Below are 15,882 nucleotides of genomic sequence, written 5' to 3' on the forward strand. Positions count from 1 at the left end.
TGTGTGGAGTGTTCCTGTTCATGGCTGGAACCTTGCCCTCTTCCAAGTTTCAGCATTATATTCCTCTGTCCTTGTTTTTTGTCCCCCCTCTATTGGACATTCAGTCAGCATTCCATGGCCAGTGAGCATGCTCAGTCCTTATCAGGATGTCCTGGAGCAGAGGAGTGGTTCTAAAGGTTTTTTGTACTTCTGCAAGCCTTCTGATCCCTCCATCTTGTACGTGGATGGTGCCTTTTCAGCTACGTAAAGATTAGAGGCTGAATTCTCTGAGACTGGTATTAGTATTTACAAGTGGGACCTACCAAAAAAAACATTGCACTGTGTAGTGTTCCTGTTGAGTGTTCCTGCCAGTCAGCCAAGCCTTCTTCCAGGATATTCCATCCCCCCTCCCTGTCACCTTTCAATTGCCCATCTCCAACAGTCAACATTCTGGGCCCACTAAGCATGCTTAGTCATTGGGCTATTTTGAGGGTTTTTCCTCAAGAGTTTTTTCCCCGAAGGATTTCTGCAAACCTCAAGGTTCCTCCAAATCATGCTGATACCTCCCTCCTGTGTGTGTGTGGTACAGTTTTGGCTACATAAATGCAAGCACCCAACTTGAGATTGGTATTAGCATATAGAAAATACTGTAAGCATTTCACGTTAACTTACGTTTAAAGAAAACTTTTGGTGTCATTAATTAAAATTTCCTGACCTGTTCCAACCCCTAATTCTGGGAGTAAAAAATTTGATTGCAGAGTCCCATAAGATAAGGAAGGATAGCTTGAATATCAAAATCCACACTTGGCCAATACCTTTATTAGGACCAACCAAAATGCTGGAGGGGCCATAGATCAGTGGTAGGGAACATGCTTTACATGCAGAAAGTCCCAGGTCCAGTCTTCAGCTTCTTCTGCTAGGTCTAGGAAAAACCATGCCTGAAATCCTGGAAAGCCACTACCAATCAGTGTCAATAATACTGCTCTGGATGGGCCAATGGTCTCACTCAGTCTGAGGCAGCTTCTTGTATTCCTATGCTACAAAAGTGTATGCAAGCTTTCAAGTTCTCCATAACTCTTCATGAGGTTAGATGGTACATAAAGCAGGTGATGGGGCAAGAAACAGAAAAGTCCAAAAACTTGGGCTAGATGTAGCCATGAGGTCTGAAGTTTAGATGGAGATTGCACTTTAGATGGTAGGTGCTGCAGTTATCATATTACACATAGTGGGATGGTTCTGACAAATATACCAGGTACTCATGGTGGGAGAGTGTGGTCATGGCTGGCCATCCCACCCATTGCAAGTCCTGCCCCACCTCTAGGCTTGCCAGATCTCCATATGTGGATGTCTCTGGCAAGTATATGCACAAAATCCAGTGCGTAGGATTAAAATCAACTACAAGTAAGTAGGTTGATTCCCAGGCAATGTGGGATATTGATCACATGATTTAGCCTATGAGCTCTGGATTTTTTTGTACATAGGCCATGTTCAAACAAGATGCCTGAGTGCTGACATTTGGTGGGCCTGAGTGTGTTTGTGTGTGGATTCACTATTTGTCCACAATGTTGTAACTAATAAAAACAAGCATAATGGGCTGTTACAATGGGAAGTGGCCGTTGTTAAATGGGTAGATACCTGCTTTTTTAGATACTATTACTAGAAGACGATGAAGAGGGATGGAAGGCATGGCCAGCACTCATACTAAGAAAAAAGGATTCAGAATTATTGAGAATACTTTAATGACTTCATATGAACAGATGATATAGTCAGTTCATTTCATTTATTACATTTCTATACTACCATTACATTTAGTAGCAATAACGATCTTTTTAGGGCGAGGTGCCTTTGGATTGGAAAATGTTTTCTGTTGTTTTAAGTAATCACAAAAGTGTTCTCAGGAATCCTTGAACAGAATCCAACCCCCACCCCCCACCCCCGGTGCATGAGCAGAAAGCACTTGCATACACACATGGGGAGAATGACAAAATATCTTTCTGGAAGGAAGAAATTGGAAAGCCTCTGTGTGCGTGATGTCCCCATGCTCACACATTTGGATCTTGGCCCTTGTTGCTCGATCAGCATGCCACCTTATCTTTCATTGTGTTGTGTATCACCCTGGGCTCCCTTGGGAGGAAGGGTAGTATATAAATACATTCCACTAGCAGATGCCACTCCTCTGGCGGACATTATTGGATGCAACCAAATGAGGGTACATGTGTAAAATATGTACATACCCTACAGTACAATATTTTGATGGGAAGTGTAAAAAAACAAATAGTATTTAAAACCATTGTTTTTCACAGGTGTTGGATGAAGCTGATAGAATGCTAGATATGGGATTTGAGCCTCAAATAATGAAGATTTTATTAGACATACGTCCTGACAGGCAAACAGTTATGACCAGGTAAGTATGGTTTTGAAGGCAATAGTTTCATCTGAAAAGAATATTTAATTTACTGTATATTTTGCATAGAAAGTCAACCAACAAGTATTAAATGAATAGTTTTCAAAATATGGGAACTTCCATTACTCCAGCAACCTAGTAGGATTCTGGGCAGAAGACATAGGCTGTAGCATTGTAATGAATGAAGGACAGTAAAATTAGCAAACTGGTTAGCATGCTGCTATCAGGGAAGTATTGTTCTTTCAGTAAACTGCCTTTGAAAATTGTAGAAAAGAAGTATATAATAGAATTTATTTCTAATCCTAATTTTCATGGAGTTACAGAAATCAACTGTTAAAGTTTAATATCACCTTGATCTCCTAATGAGGCTGGGGTTTGCTTTTTATCTGAAAGGAGAGCTCTTAATCATTATCAGTGCAGAACATTATTTCCAGGAAAAATGCTTCTTTCGCCTTATTTATGCCAGATATAAATGTGGAGCAGTAAATTGGTTTATTCCTCAGCTTTATGAATAATAATCAGGTAGTGCAAGATTTGGAATTGGCAAGGTATTTGACTGCTGTTAGCATTATTATTCATTGTCAACAGCAGCAGTTGTGTGTTAAAGGACAGGCTCCCATCAACTCAGATGAATATGAATCCTAATAGTCAAACACGAGGTGTTCAAAATCTTGTTAAATCCTTATAAGGTCTGCTTTAACCTTTTAAATGCCTCAGTGCTGACCTTTAAAATCTAATATGGGGTGTTGATGTTGCATCAACCTTGACAATTCCTTTAATAAAAATGAGGATTCCAGTGGTCTTAAAGTATATACATGGGGAGGATGAATCCTATCTCACTGAATAATTTGTTTGTATATTTATTGTATTTATATTCCTTTTTTTCTCCTAGGATTTCAGAGGGCAATATTTATGACTGAGGAAAATACCTCTTTCTGGTTGGGAGACAGGGTCAGCCTTCTCATTGTCAGAAAGATGGGCTCCCCACTCTCCAAAACTGACTGTTTCTTGCAGCTAGGAAGCAGGATTGTTTCAGAGTGCCTCCAAGCTCTGTCTTTGCTTTTCTAAATTTTTATTGTTTAATTTTTATTTCCCTTTTCTCAGTTCTCCCTACCCATTCCCACTGCCACAGTCAATGTTCATATTGGAGAGATGAATGAGATGTACAATTTCTAAAGAGAGCTTTAAGCTGCAAAACAAAATTCCGTCCCCACTCTATCCCCTCCAAGTCTCCAATTCCCATTTCCCCTAAGCTGGGATGGCAGAAGCTCTAAGAGTCCATGTTTGTTCCATCTTTCCTCATCAGGAGACAAATAGTGGGCAGGAAAAGACACCAGCTTGCTTGTGGTGAGCCAAGAAGGTAGACAACAGCAGACACAGCCCTTGGGATCATCTCTCCCCCATCCCCTTTTCCAGTGGCTGGTAAGGGCAGGAAGAAATAGCAGCAGACAGACTTGGCAGGCACCTGGCAAGTGGCACTGTGCTTAGTCTGATGCATAAGCTGTAGCTCCTGAAAAAGTATATCCTGCTTGTTCCGTGTTGTATGATGTAGCAGATCTACAAGATCGACACTCCTTTCTCCACCCAGTCCAGTGTTGGAGAATTGAGTGGAGAAACTTCCCACAAATCCCACTTTTGCGAATGGTACCAGTCTTGGTGCTGGAGACTGACCAACTTGGCAGGGGACAGCTTTGGATAGATCATCAACCTTACTTACACCAGAGGATTCACAATTCCTCTCTTATGCAATTGGTACTACCCCTGTCTCTCACTCTCGGTACCATTTCCTGAGATGGTCCTGAGTCTCACCTACCCCATCTCACTGTTTTCCATGTTGATCATCCTCAGACAAGTATTGCCATGGGTATGGTCCCTTCAAGTCTTTCTGAGCATTCCTGTCTTGGTCCTTCTTGCCAATTGCCTTCTGGGAGTGCCATTCCTACTCTTGAGGGGTTTCTTGGAGGTTTTATATTCCTGGAGAAGATCATTGGAGCTCCCTCTCCCACTGTCATCGCCCATGATCATCAGTGTTGAAGACGGTAATTGTCATCACAGTATGGTTGGGCGTTGCTATCCCGTCTCTGCCAGAGTCTCAACACCTGTGTCACCGCCAAGATGTGTTGGACAATCATCTTATTGCTGCTTCGCCTGTGTTAACATCTTCAGCTCCTGAAGATGCTTCAGTGCCTGCTCCCACATTGATGCTTCTCATTGTGTCAATACCAACATCATTCTATCGCTACTTTGTCTCTTAAGGTGACAAACTATCGAGCTTGTATGTCACAATACCAACATTTTCTTTGAGAAAAGGTGGCTTTGTTTTTTGAACATTTACCTGATGACAAGCAGGAGCTTACGCAAGGTTTCCATCATGAAGTGGTCCGTTTGGCCAAACAGCAAATTAACATCTTTCGGCACATGGCCAGTAGCAGCTCTAAGCTACCATACCATTGAGGCGACATGGCTGGCTACATTCAACAGCTCTTACCCAGAAGGTGAAAAGCCACATCAAGGTCCTACCCTTTGATGGTGCAGGTCTTTTTAGTTCGTCCGCTTGATGATACACTTGATCTGGGAGCAAATGGCTCATCGCAGGAGTGTCACCAGCTAACAAATAACTGGCGCCATCGTTGGCAAAGGCATTTGTCAGGACATATTATGCCTCTTTTTATTCATGTAATTATTTGTTTTTGGCATTTATACCTTGTGCTTTAGCCAAAAAGGCTCCCAGAGTGACTTACAAAGATAAGTAGGCTTTCAGGCTTCCAATCTAAATGTAAGACATGACATTCAAGGAATAAGGGATTGGGAGGGAGAAGGGAAAAAGCAATTTCAAATTACAGGTTTGATCATGACCAGCTGGGATAGCTTGCTGGAATGGCTCCTAGGTGACCAGTTTTGTTTTGTTTTTTTTGTGGGGGGGGGGGGCAAAGGCAGCCGGTCTCTCAGCAGATGTTATAGACTAGACCTGCTTCTCTTTCTGCTGCTCTGTAGCCTGCTGGAATGACTGCCACTAGATGACAGTTGAAGGGGAGCCAAAGGTCTAGGTCACTATCTTTGCTAGAGTCTCATCAGACAGCTTCACAGTCTGGGAAAAAGATCTTTTCAGTGGCAAAGTCTGGTTCATCAGATAGACACAAGGGTTCAGACTATTCAAAATAATTGCCCTTGGCTGCCCTATCATCATCAGATATCTATCTCAGCCTGTATTTGAGTCTTCCCTCAAGAGATTTCTAGATGTGTGGCAGATGATCACTGCAGACCAATGGGTGCTTACCATTATCCAGGTTAGATTTGCAATAGAGTCCCTCTGGAAGAAGGGAGGCAGACGTATTGCACCAACCTTTTTCTTACTTTAGAAGAGGAAGTATTGGTAGTCCTCTGAAAGAAGATAGTGAAGCCAGTGCCCAGCAATGGGGTTCTACTCAAGGGACTTCACCATGTTCAAGAGAAATAGGGATCTCTACCTGATCCTGGATCTTCAGGATCTGAATCCCTTCTTGTGGATGGTGACCCACACTAGTACCCTTCCTTTGATCTCCCAAGGAGATTGGTTTGTGTCGATGTGATGTGAAACTAGGCATCTTTCACATCTGGCCACAACTCTAATGGTTTCCTCATTTTTTCTTTGGGGACTGTGGCTTCCAGTTTATGGTCCTTCAATTTGGCCTGGCCAAGGCCTACAGCCAAGGCATGATTGTAGACACCATCCACCCTTCATCTTCAGGGCTTCAGTGTCTGCATATATTGATGACTGGTGGCAACTTTTCATCCGTTGTTCCTTGACCATCTTAGCTCCATGCTGCACCTCTTAGAAGACCTACAGCTGTTTATAAATATAGAAAGTCATATCTGCTTCCCACCTTCAGGCTCCCAATTCAATGGAGTGGTTCTAGACTCCATCACTGGCTGGGCTTTTTTGCCAGAGGACTGAGCTGCAGACCTTGTCCCTCTGGCAGTCTATGTTCATCTGTCAATTGTCACGGCACATCAGGTTTAGAGAAGTTTGGGTCTAACGGCAGCCACCTCAGGAGTTATTCCAATAGCAAAGTTCCGTATGACATTTCTGCAACAGAGTTTTTTTTTTAAACTCTCTGGGATCCCCAGTCCAAACTGCTAACCTTGCCTTCCTCAGTGAGCTCATCTCAAAAGCTTGCTGTTGCTGGCAGTGCAGTTTTCAGAAACCTGCGTTCTGCACAGTGTGACTCTCATCACTGTCTACCTCAAGGGGGACAGCATGTCCTTTTTGGATCATTTGAGCCAGGTGGCTAAGTGATCCAACAATTGGATGGTGGCATCCTGGACTATGTGCACACTCTTTCATCAGTGGGCTGTCTCATTGGTGGACATTCTTGCCACACATAACAGACAATGCAGACTCTATTGCAGCAGTTTGGGAGCGAGACACAACTCCTTTACTGGTGATTGGAACTGTTCCTTTACATGTTTCTTTCAATCCCATATCTCACACATGGTGGCAAAAGTCACTTGGGACCGAATGCTCAGCAAACTTGTCCCTCCTTGGTGACACAGGAAGCCATGGTTTGCAATGCTGTTGCAACTCTTGGACATCGGCCGTTTCTTCAAATGGTCTTCCCTCTGGACCTTTGCACCCTAGGCCTGATGGCATAGCTTGTTCAGCTCCAGGATCATTTTTAGAGACTATCATGGAGGTCCTTCAATCAGCCCATAAGCCCCTAAGTGGCTGAATGGGGGAAATATCTGCACTTTGCAGCAAAGGTCATTGGAAGCACCTGTGTTCTGTCTGCAGTGTTACTTTTTTTGGTTATCCCTAAAAAAACAGAATATTGTCTGTTTCATCAATTGTTTCTCTAGCAGCAATTTCCGCTAACCACTGTTGGGTTGATAATTCTGTTTTTTCTCTCCCCCCCCCTCCCCATGGTGAAATGTTTCATGAAAGAGCTGTCTAGCCTTCATCCAGCCATTGTTTCACCAACATCCTGTTGCAGTTTGCCTGTGGTTCTGTCAGTTAATGAAACCTACCTTTGAACCACTCAAACCTGCCTCCTGAGAAATGCGTAAAAAGGGCTGTTCTATTCCGGAGTCCAGAACTGCACCCACACCCAGGCCTATTCCAGCTAGTCACTTAAAGCCAAGGGCTATTTGGAACAGGTTATGTCCACCTTTCTTCCTTCCAGGTGAAACTCCACTGTGTCAGGAAACATCTGTACCCAGATAAGTCTGAGGTTAACATTTTCCTGAGCACCTCTAGTCAAATGAATGAGGCTATGGTGGTTACTTGCAAGGCAGTGGACTGGAATTAATGCTCACTTGATGCATTGTGGGGTGGGGGGGGGCAGTGAGAGGGAATAATAGTAATCTTTTCAGGAATGTATCAAGTTTTTTAACAAAAATCAGCAACCTGGTTGTTTTAAATTAGCAACCAGAATATTGGTGAATATCTTCAAGCCGGATAAAGTGAACCACAGATCTTCTGTGGAGGCAGTTGGAGGGTTCTGCAAAGGGTTCTAAGAAAACTAGGAAATCCCACCCTAGGTATGTTACTGCTTTTGTGCATCCCAGTTGTAAAGATTGTCCCCTACCCCAAGACTCCTAGGACAGAAATGGCAACTTCTTAATATAAATACCTGTCATTCTGGGAGTCGACAGTGCAGTCTACCCACCAGTATTGGGTGTTGAGGCTGGTCTTAGCTCATAGGCATATATGGAAAGATGTACTATGATATCTCTGTTCAGTGGCTAACAATTTATATCTTTCTAGTTAAGTGCTCATATTTATATAGTGGATGTGATTATCCTGTTCTTCCAGTTCTAATCTAGGAGGATGGGAAGTCCCTTCCCCTGGTGAAGTCAGAAGATCTCATTTCTTGACCAGGAGGTGCTTTCCTAATCATAAAGATTGCCCTGCGGACTCAGTGGAGAATGGGAATTTATGCCAACTAAAAATGTCCCTTTTCAATCTGCAAGCCCAAAGTGGGTTACAGTATAAGGATTCATATTTTGAGGGGCAGTTCCCTTCACCCTGATAAGATGAACTTTAGGTAACAGTGCATTTTGAAACCATCCCGTTTGCTAAGGGAAGCTGTATCCAAACTAATCTTCTTTAGTCATTTGAGGAAGTCTATAACGTGTATTTTGTGTGTGTGCAACCCTGTATAAAAGATTTGTGAGAATGGAGCTTAGAAATTTGTTGGTTTCTTTTCTTTTATGTGAGTAGGTCACTGGACACTTCGTGTGCCCTCAAATATTCAGAATTTGAGCATAAACTTAGAAAATGGTTATGGGCTGCATACACATACAATTACATAAGAAGAGCCAGTGTGGTTTAGAATGTTTGACTAGGATGGGGAGACCCATGTTGAAATCTCTACTCAGCCAGGAAGCCCACTAGGTACCTTGGGCCAGTCAACATCTGTCAGTATAAAATTATAAGGATAAAATAGGGATGGAATCATGTATGCTACCTTGAACTCCTTGAAGGAAAAATGGGAAGTGAATACAATATGATATAACTGAACAGGACAAAATAATTGTATTTATGTATTTATTTCTATACCACCCAATAGCCGAAGTTCTCTGGGTGGTTCACAAAAATTAAAACCAAACAGCACACAATAAAACAATATAAAATATATAGAACATTAAAACCACAATATAACAATACAGCCACAATAAAACCTAGCAGGTGCAGGAATTTAAAATACAGATTTAAAACAGCAAAGCTAAAAGTCTATAATGCTTTCACTGAACAATTTATGTTGAGATGGAAAGAGGCTAGATGGCCACATGGTGGCTCAAGATGACTTCTTTCTTGAATCCTTTGTTTACAGTAGCAAACTTCAGTTGCAACTGGCTTGATATTTGGGGTGGAAACAGCAAGAGAATCAGAGTGAGGGATGGTAATAGGATTGAAATACTTCAAAATGACTTCCCCTTTCATTCCTACCAGTGCTACATGGCCAGATGGTGTCCGCCGTCTTGCAAAATCATATTTGAAAGATCCTATGATTGTGTATGTTGGTACTCTTGATTTAGCGGTGAGTTGCTTTTTATTTTTGGCTGTATTACTCCAAAGAACTGTCTAAGGGAAAGGGGTGTCTTTTTTGCCCAGATAAGATAATGTCCCCTACCTTTTTCCTATGCACAGTGGGAGGGCATCGTTATATCTTCCTGCCCACTGGATGAGCCTGTGGGTTCACGCTCATTGGATTTTAGGCATGTACACTGTGTTTGAATGTTATGCCCATGTGTAGATGTTGGGAGGTCACAGAAGGGCACTCATTGGGTGAAGCAAGAAGATGCAGTCTTGCTCTCACAACACTTAGCGAAAGAAGATACTGGGCCTGTTCATACATCACGACAGCCCACCATGGCCTAATTACCCAGGGGGGTGGTTGAGTCATGCCTGGGCACTCACAGGCACCCAGCACAACAGAAAAGCCCCTGTGGGTAAATTAAGTTACAGTGGGCCGTTGTGTCATGCAAACCAGATCACTGATCCAGGTCTCCAGCTATAGATAGATGTAGTCTAGATAGCGATGTTTCTCCCACTGTCATATTCTCCCCTCCCCTTCTCTTACTAAGTGGGCCAGTTTGCCCGATCGAACAGCCCACCGTGAGTTGTTTAAGCCACGGTAGGCTGCACATGGGATTTGCATATTCAGCACCTGGCCACAGCTTGTCATGTCGTGCAAACTCAGGGACCATGGCTTATGCAAGGGTTAAACAGCTCTCACATAGCTCATGGTCTGTTGTTGGGTTTATGCGAAGGTTGCTTAACCCTCACATAACCCACAGTCCCTGGGTTTGCACAACACGACAAGCTGCAGCCAGGCATTGAATATGAAAATCTTGTGCACAGCCCACTGTGGTTTAAACAACCCAAGGTGGGCTGTTTTGATTGTGTGAACCAGGTCAGTAACCATTTTGTTCTCTGAGCTTTGAATTCCTTTGTTAACCCATTCATTCATCATTATTATAGTGTCAAACATTGCTACTTCACAATATCTTCCAGTGTCGAGAAATGGTATTCTGGCTGGAAATGTGGGTTTTGTTAGCTAAAAGATGTCTTACCACTTTTTGACTTTATGATACTTTTTCAATCTCGTTACCTCCTTTTCCGAGCAAATATGTGTTTGTGTCTGCACTGCTTTTCTTTTTGCAAAACCACTGTGTTTCTCAAATAATTCTGGACTGACTTTTGCAGCAGATTGTCATTCTTGTCATAAACCCTGTATACTAAAATATGTTCAATTTCCACCTATATATTTTGGGTTTTTTCCTGACATTCTTTGATTACCATATTGAATACCAACAGAAAACATGGAGTTAGACATTGTCTCAACACTTCCTAGAGGAATTTTATTTGGGGCGGTTACTGTATCCGCTAATTTCCCAGCTTCTTGGAAACTAATGCTCCTTTCAGGGACCCAGAAAACAAAAGGCTGCAATCTGTAATGATGTAAGCCTGCTGAGCTGACTCCTTGTTGCTTGCTTCACATCAGTTTTGTTTGGTCATGTAACCTTGGGTGTCTTATCTTCCTCCAGTGGATTAAAGGAAGAATACCTGAATTTAACATGATTCAGTCCCACTGCAGGTTGTGGAATGATATAAATTTAAATCTGGATTGTGGTTTGCAGTCTACATGAGACAGTCAAAATGTCTGATTTTATGAAAGAGGTGATAATTATCTGGTTCTTTCTTAGTTGCATAGGAGTGTTAACTGCAGAGCAGCACCGTTAATTTAAGTGGCATTTATTTCCAAGTAAATGTAGAATTTGAGAAACAGACCTTTGTAGTTGGCCGCCAGTTCTAGTTGGCATGTTCAAAGTCTGTGTGCATATCTGAGTAGGCAGAAAAATCTAGGATTCTTTAATTGTTACACTAACACTGAGTACAAACAGCCTCCTCTATGGGTACTTCCAGATAGAGAGGTCCTTGTGCTAACAGTTCAAAGGCATTGTGCACCTGTTCCCTCTTTTCTTCCTTAACAGGTTTTTCAAAAAGACCGAAGAAGCAATGGGAAAACATGGGAGGGTTACAAGTGGAATACAATGACATCTCTCATCCCCCCGGGTAAATGAGGCAGGGCAATGGTGCAATAAAATTCTTCTCTGGAAGCACCCCATAACTCAGTGCATACACTTCTCATGTGAAACTTTGACAGGGTTTAATGTAAGAGACTTTAACTTTCAGCTTTTCTTTTATTAAACTTGGTTTTACAGGCAGTAAATACAGTAGAGCAGAAGATTGTTATTATTCCAGAAGAAGAAAAAAGAGCTTTCACACGTTACTTCATTGACACTATGAAATCTGAAGACAAAGTCATCATTTTTGTGGGAAAGAAACTTACGTATGTAGAAGAAACCAACACAGCCGTCTGGCTTACTACCTGTGCTTATGCTTTACTGTTAACAAATACTACTTGCATATATGAAGCTGCCTTATACCGAGTCAGACCATTGATCTGTCTAGCCCAGTATTGCCCACTTTAGCAGTGGGTCTCCAGCCAAGGTCATTTTTCCTATCACCTGCTTCCTGATTATTGAAGTGGAGAAGCCAGGAATTGAACCCGAGTGTGTATGCAAAGCATGTGTTCAGCCCTCAGCTGTGACCCCTCTTCAGCCAGCATCTGGCGCCGATTTAAATGTAAACTCATTTTTTAAAAAATGTGGCTTAAATTTCATACTGTAGCTTTTAAGAGTTCTTAATATGCTCTAAATAATTACCTTCCCAATAAATGGGTGCAGAGCATTGTTTGACCTCTGTGATACCCGTCCCCCTTGGAATCGGGTTCCGTCTTAACCTATGTCAGAATGTGGGGTGGAACTCAAAGATTGATTATATCTCATTGGACAGTAGGCAGGGTTATTATCTGTCACACTGGAGGCCCAATCATAATTTTGTTTGTATTGCTAAAGCAGCAGTCGCCTGCCACTTCCTATGTTCTTACATTGTCCTAGATATGGGGACCACACTCACTCCATTGGAGGAAGGAAAAAGATCACACAATAGCCACATTAGAAACACCCACCATCAAGAAGGTGCATACCTTAGTCAGGCGACCACAGCTGCCTTACGGTGGCAAGCTTCTATGGAGGAAAGTTGCAGGGGATCTACATGGGCTTCCTTGCATACTTTTGCCAAATATTATAAGGTGGATGCCTTCTGCAGGTGCTGCCTTTGGCAGGTGGGTGCTGTGGAGGGTTCCTGTTGCTTAGTTCCATTGCAGACTCGCCCTAGAGTGGGACTGCTTTTGTACATCTCAGAAATATAGAATGCCCTCCAAAAGATACAGGAGAACACAAAGTTTCTTACCGTGAATTCCTGTTCTTGGTAACTTCTGGAGGGCATTCTGCCCACCCTTTTTCCACTGCAGTAGTGTAACTAACTCTCTTAGAGCTTCAGCCTTTGCCGTACATGTGGGGAGGTAGGCAGGCATTCCTGGGCTAGTTTCTCCTTAGCCAACTTGGTTAGTGGGTTTTTCAGAGTTTCTTGGTTCTAGGTTTACTTTTTCAGGCTTTTCTGTTCCGGAGTAGTTATGCCACTTACAAAGGCTTAGAAGTGCTGGGATGAGGGGATGCTTTAGCTTTTCCAGTTCCAGTCTGGGTTAGCGTCACTGCCACCTGCCCACCCCCCCGAGGATCAACACTGTTGGACCCTGTCTACTATCCAGAGGTACAAAATGTCTTCCAGAAAACACCGAGAACAGGAAACCACAGTAAGATACATGTAAAAAGATCTCTTAATGTAAAAACCAAGCATTCCTGTAAGTTTGTTCTTAATTTTTCTAATCAGTGCTGATGACCTGTCAAGTGATTTTAGTCTTCAGGGAATTCCAGTTCAGTCCTTGCATGGCAATAGAGAACAATGTGATCGCGAACAGGCTTTGGAGGACTTCAAGAAAGGTAAACTTGCAATTGATCAGAATTGGCTGTAACATAATACTTATTAACAGCTACTTATAATAAGTTGTGGGGGGCATAATATATGATGTCACTTAACTGAATAACATTTGTAACTTAACCAGTTATATTAAGACCTGACAAATACTTAACTAGGAAGTCATTGAAAAGTAGTAGTTTCAGAGGTGTTATTGCTAAAACCAACCCTCTTAAAAGGACATTGAGCAAACAGTCTGTGCACCATTATCTGGCATCTGCTCCTGTTCCTGCTAGTCTTCAAATGTTTTGTAAAAAAAATAAGCCTCCCTTTATGATTAAACTGTGTTTACTAGGAGGCTCTGAGTACAACACTTAGCTCTAACAAAATAATGTTTGAGTATTTTGTTTTCTTTAATATTGTAAACTAGTAGAAAAAGGAAGAAAAAAACAGTTTTCAAAATAAATATCTATCCAGTCTTATGTATGCACAGTGTGTATTCTAATATAAAATAAAAGCTATACTTTTCCCATTAAGTTCAAATTCTTTCAGATACAGATGCATGTATTTTGTGAGCTTTCAGTTTACTTCTCATTGTGCTTGTTCTAGGCAGAGTTCGTATACTGATAGCAACTGATTTAGCCTCCCGTGGGCTTGATGTGCAAGATATCACTCATGTTTTTAATTTTGACTTCCCTCGCAACATTGAAGAGTATGTTCATAGAGTAGGCCGTACTGGAAGAGCAGGGTAAGTTGAATGTTGAGAAAGTGAGTTAGAATTTTGAAATGCCCCTGTTACTGGCTGGAGAAATTGACTGACAGATTCAGAAAAACAGAAAGAAGTGGATACAATGGATAATTGTTAGTTAATTAACCAGATGTGGCAATGCCCACTAACTTACATGACTCAGTAAAAGGGGATTAGACAAATTAATGGAGAATAGGTCTTCCAGTTGCTATTTCCCATAATAGATAAATGTAAACACCCTGTTAAGAGGCAGTATACTGCTGAGTCCAAGTTGCTAGGCAGGTGGCGCAACAGCGCAGGGATACTGTGAAGTCATGCTCTGCTTGTGGCCTTCTCAGAAACACCTGATGACCACTATTGGATACAGGATGCTGGATTAATTGGATCTTTTATCTTGTTCTGTAGGGGTTTTCTTGATGGAATTGAGTCTTATGTTCAAGAATATATACCCTTCTGATATAATTGATACAAAGTTTTCAAAATTAACATACTAGACAAGTGTAATCTTGGCTTATCAAGCCACGTGGTTCCTCAAAGAACTTCTTCACTCCTGTAAGGATTGGAAGACCACTGTAATATTGGTGCAGTATAGGAAGTAGGAAATTAGAGCCCTATTTTTGCTGTCCGAGAATCCTAGCACAGCATGAAATTTTCTCAAAGATAAAACATCATTTCTCTTAATAAAATATCTGCATACGCTCATCACAAAACAGATAAAATAAATTTGTGTATGCCTGCTATATCTGACCTTGTGCATTAGTTACAAGTTGTAGCTAAGGAAGATGTAGATATTTATTCATTGCAATTAAATGCCTATTATCTGAGAAGTGATCTTAGCTGAAGCCAAGTGTAGCGCCCTTTGAAACAGAGCCTAGAAATACTGGCAATCTTGACAGGTTTCCTTATTCCATAGACGCACAGGGGAAGCTGTAACTCTTGTGACTAGGAATGACTGGCGGATTGCATCTGAATTAATTGATATTCTGGAAAGAGGAAACCAGGTAATGTTTATCATATCGAAGCTAGGTTTTCAACCTCTCCCTGGCCTTTCCTCCAGCTTTTGATTTCTCACAAATAGAGGATTTTATTTTTAATTATTTATCAGATGGATTCCTTATTATTCATAGATTCAGGTGGCTTACAATATAAATTAAAAACATCCATTTAAAAACAGAAAAGCAGTAGAATAGCCACAGTTCACAAGCCAGCTGATAAAACCAATTAAAAACAGCAAAAGCAATGAGTCACAAACATTAGAAGCCATTAAAGGTATGGGAGAACAGAACAGACTTAATCAGATATCTGAAAGACACAAAGTGTGTGTGTAGATCTGTATAATACGTTAATGCTTTTGCAAATTGCATTTTTATGATTTGGGGATGATAAAAACCTTTCACAAGGATTCCCATATTCTTGTTGACAACATGGTAAAATGTGGCTTGGGCATGACTTCTGACATGAATGTTCATTAATGGCTCTGCATCATCCTGGAGGCAAGCCTTGCCTGGAGTACCTAGGGCCCTGTGTTGTTCAACATTTTTATAAATGACCTGGATGAAGGTGTAGAGGGGCTGCTTATCAGATATGCAGATGACACCAAGCAAGGAAGGATAGCCAATACACTAGAAGAATCAATATTCAAAAGAATCTTGACAAGCTGGAACACTGGGCTGAAACTGACAAGATGAAATTCAATGTAAAGGCTTTAATTTAGGTACAAAAACAATCAAATGCACAACATTAAAATTTTAGAAACCTGGCTTACCAGCAGTATATGTATATGTAAAAAGGATCTAAGTGTCTTAGTGGATCACAAGCTGAATATGAGCCAGCAGTGTGATGCAGCTGCTTAAAACCTTTCTATTAAAAAGCTAATGCACTCTTAGG

At 41.6% G+C, this 15,882-nt stretch overlaps 1 protein-coding gene across 6 annotated transcripts in view; it reads left to right on the plus strand.

Moving 5' to 3' along the window:
• DDX43 (DEAD-box helicase 43) overlaps positions 1–15,882 on the plus strand; it is a 42,645-nt gene that overhangs the window by 19,220 nt on the left and 7,543 nt on the right. For 5 of the 6 annotated variants that reach the window (XM_084826922.1, XM_084826926.1, XM_084826921.1 and 2 more), the window contains exons 10-15: positions 2,283–2,383; positions 9,315–9,402; positions 11,591–11,718; positions 13,164–13,273; positions 13,857–13,995; positions 14,909–14,996. In XM_084826922.1, coding sequence (XP_084683048.1) covers positions 2,283–2,383; positions 9,315–9,402; positions 11,591–11,718; positions 13,164–13,273; positions 13,857–13,995; positions 14,909–14,996 — 654 coding nt within the window. The remainder of the gene's footprint in view (positions 1–2,282; positions 2,384–9,314; positions 9,403–11,590; positions 11,719–13,163; positions 13,274–13,856; positions 13,996–14,908; positions 14,997–15,882) is intronic. The other variant, XR_014786597.1, reaches the window with a different exon arrangement.

This window comes from Heloderma suspectum, chromosome 1 (genome assembly GCF_057233095.1).
Source record: "Heloderma suspectum isolate Gila_16-S chromosome 1, 16-S_ref, whole genome shotgun sequence".
In the NCBI taxonomy this organism is placed as follows: Eukaryota; Metazoa; Chordata; class Lepidosauria; order Squamata; family Helodermatidae; genus Heloderma; species Heloderma suspectum.